General features: G+C 45.0%; 1 protein-coding gene across 1 annotated transcript; it reads left to right on the forward strand.

Moving 5' to 3' along the window:
- Positions 1 to 1,026: 1,026 nt before the first annotated feature.
- LOC149933754 (uncharacterized) lies at positions 1,027 to 2,361 on the forward strand. The gene has a single exon (XM_090157408.1). The coding sequence runs from the start codon at positions 1,027 to 1,029 to the stop codon at positions 2,359 to 2,361; it is 1,335 nt and encodes a 444-aa protein (XP_090013534.1).
- Positions 2,362 to 3,460: the final 1,099 nt, after the last annotated feature.

The raw sequence follows: 3,460 nt of genomic DNA on the forward strand, positions 1-3,460 counted from the left end.
AACATTGACATTTGCGTGTAGCACTTGTTGATCACGATAATTTAAATCTAATTTAATAAATTAATAATATTGTTAGAAAAATTTAGTCCAATTCTTTCAGCTCTTGAATACGCACGATCACCAAAATTTCGACATTTTATCAATCAAATGGCGCTCACCATCTTAAAAGTGCAACGGCTGATTTGGAGGACAATCATGAATATTTTATCGCTGCGGAAATTAACGGAACATCAATACGATCCTACTTCAATTTGGGAAGTAAGTGTGTCGCTATACGTAAAAGCGATGCCCAGTGGTTAAATCTACAATACGAAAGGACTGATGGAGGCGCGTTCATTAGAGGTTATGACTCAGGGAAGACTCAAGTTTTGGGCGTATCCATGATTAAGCTGAAAGTGTACCAGGCAACGGCCGAATTCAAAGTTCAGGTAGTCCCTGACTTAGCTCAAGATATCCCAATTTTTATCGGAAAAACCTTTTACTGAACAACTTACTAATTTTCAAGGAATGCCCCGACGAGCGAGAAGGCGACGCTTGCCTTCTAAATTTGGACATTTCTACATTACCAAAATGTTGAAGATAAGAAACGTTATCGGCTTTTTCCCGTTTCGTTTTTTAACAGGTTAAAAAGTTAAATGTAAATAAGATATTCTTTTTAATTATTGCTAATCTTGTTTATCATTTTTTAACCTAATATATATATATCCGCTCAACAGCGTTTATAGTAGCATTATATTCTGTCATACCATCTTGTACAGTATTAACTCTTAATATGTTTTAATTAATAAACGTTTGTTATTTTAATTAATGTATTATGACTTCTTATTAGTTTCGTCAGTTTAGTGAAGTGCAGGCTTTGCTGTTAACATTGGTGTTTAGAAACTCCAATGGGTTATGGGCCCAGCACGCTCCCACTGCGCCACAGCAACACTGATGATTAAGTCTACTGCTTGCTGAATCCGGTATCCTGGTCCCGGTTACCATCACAGTAATCCGTATCCTGGTCAACAGTTCCCGAAAGTCACCATGGATAGCCTACTTCGCCAAGACGTTGAAAAGCTGTCTGGTCCGGAGAACTGGAGGAGTTGGAAACGACAAATAGTCGACATCCTCACCGTACGAGACGTTTACGAGATATTGACTGGTGAATGGGTTGAACCCGCGGGGCCGTCATTATCAGCAACAGCAGAAGACAAGTCGGAATACACCTTAAACAAGAAAAAATACCGAGTGACATTCAGTACAGTCCGGGGTATCATCTGGTCAGCCTTGTCCAAGAAGGTCCAAAATATGATTACCAATTGCGAGACACCAAAGGAAATGTTGGACAAGCTACTTGAAATTTTCGAGCAGAAGTCATCCAACCGTCTGCGTAAGCTTCTGGCGCAACTTATGCGAACTACGAAGTCACCAGACGTCGACATGGCCACCCACATTGCCCAGATGTGTTCTCTCTGGACAGACATCTTGTCAACGGCACAGATAGAGAAGAACGTTACATTCGACGACTGCATCCTGATTGCCTGCATCTTCGAGTCTCTACCTCAGGATGAGTATCGAGAATTCGGTATGCTCTGGGACACGCTGCCAACCGAAAAACAGACGGTCGGAGAGTTGGAACGTTTATTGATTGGCCGTGCAACTCTAGAAGGTGACGCTTTCAGAGATTCCTCTGGTCTGATGGCGAAACGCAATGCCAGAACTCATCGCGGTCACTCATCAAACGAGACGAAAGGCATGAGACGTAAGCCAAAATGCACCAATTGCCGAAAGTTTGGTCACATAGCAAAAGACTGTCGAGGACAAAGGAAAACTCCTAGAAGGACGAGCCTTGACGAAAGTAATCGCACCAGCATTGGGGGTCTGATTGCAGCAAACGGTCTCGTTGCTTGCTCATCGTCTGAAGCAGCATGGTACTTTGACTCGGGTGCTACACAGCATATCACGAACGACGCCACTAAGTTCCTAAACTTCCGCAAGTTCGCTACTCCAGCGACTCTTCAGATTGGAAACAAGACGCAGATGACAGCGGATGGTGAAGGAGACATAAGGATACAGTTCCGGATTGGAAAGAAACTCTATGAAGAGGTAGTCCACAATGTCTGGCACATTCGTGACTTTGCCTGCAATGTTTTCTCGCTAAAAAGCGCAATGAAGAGAAACAAGAATCTGGAGTTCAATGTCACAGCTAATTCTTGCGGTCTCTATGAAGTTATCGGAGGCAAAAGGAACCTTTGTGTACCTGGCAGGGTCGAGAGTCTGTGTCGTCTGGATATAAAAGTCGAGCAGCCATCATGCTCCGCTCACATCGCAGCAGATCCGAGAAATGACCGGAAAGCAGATCTCCAAGTCTGGCATTAACGCATGGGTCATCAGGATAAACGGCATGTAGCAGCGACGTTACGGAGACTCGGATACAAAGTTCTAAACCAGACGTCTGACAAGCTCTGTGAAGGGTGCATCTACGGCAAGATGACTAGGCACAGTTTTGGCACTCGTTTGGAGAAAGCTACGAAACCGGGTGAAAGGATCCATTCAGATCTCTGGGGACCATCACCAACACCGTCTATGAAAGGGAAGAAATACTACCTCCTATTCAAAGACGAGTATTCCAGCGTTCGAGCCGCATTTTTCTTAACGAAGAAATCCGAAGTTGTCAACTGTTTCAAAGATTTCCTTGCCTTTTGCCGAACCCGCAATCACACAGTCCAAGAGCTGGTCACAGATAATGGAACTGAATATGTCAACGAAGAGTTCCGTCAATGGACGTCTCAAGAAGGGTTACATCACCGCAAGTCTATGCCATACACGACTGAACAGAACGGGGTCGCTGAACGAGAATATCGTACGATCATGGAGTCTGTAAGGGCCATGTTGCATTCCAGATCGAGCTTACCACCGAAACTCTGGGCTGAAGCGGTGAACACGGCCGTCTATATCCTGAACTGAACAGCACCTACATGCATTGCTGGGAAGACGCCGTTCGAATTGTGGACAGGGAATACAAACCCATCGATCCAGCATCTGCGTGTCTTTGGCACTGAGTGCTTTGTCCACATACCAAAAGAGAAGCGAAAGAAGCTGTCTCGGAAGGCGTATAAAGGTTTCCTGGTAGGCTATGAAGACAATGCAGACGGATATCGAGTTTATGTTCCAGAGCTGGACGATGTACTAAGATCTCGAGATGTCAAATTCAATCCCGAGACGTGCGTTCCTGATTCCTGCATCTGGGGACTTCTCCAGCCAGGGCGAGCAATTGATCGACGATTTCGTTTGCGAAAACCGGCCTACCAGAGCCACCAACTCATCAAAAGACGGACAAACCAGAGCCACTAATGTAACATCGGGCATGTCAACCAGAGCTGCCGACTACTCAACCGACGAGACAACCAAATACGTCGAAGCGTCGGAAGACGTGGCTACCGAACATAATGAGGCAACAGTCTCTGACGAAATGTCA

Source organism: Leiobunum rupestre, chromosome 8, assembly GCF_980474605.1.
Source record: "Leiobunum rupestre chromosome 8, qqLeiRupe1.1.hap1, whole genome shotgun sequence".
Classification (NCBI taxonomy): domain Eukaryota; kingdom Metazoa; phylum Arthropoda; class Arachnida; order Opiliones; family Sclerosomatidae; genus Leiobunum; species Leiobunum rupestre.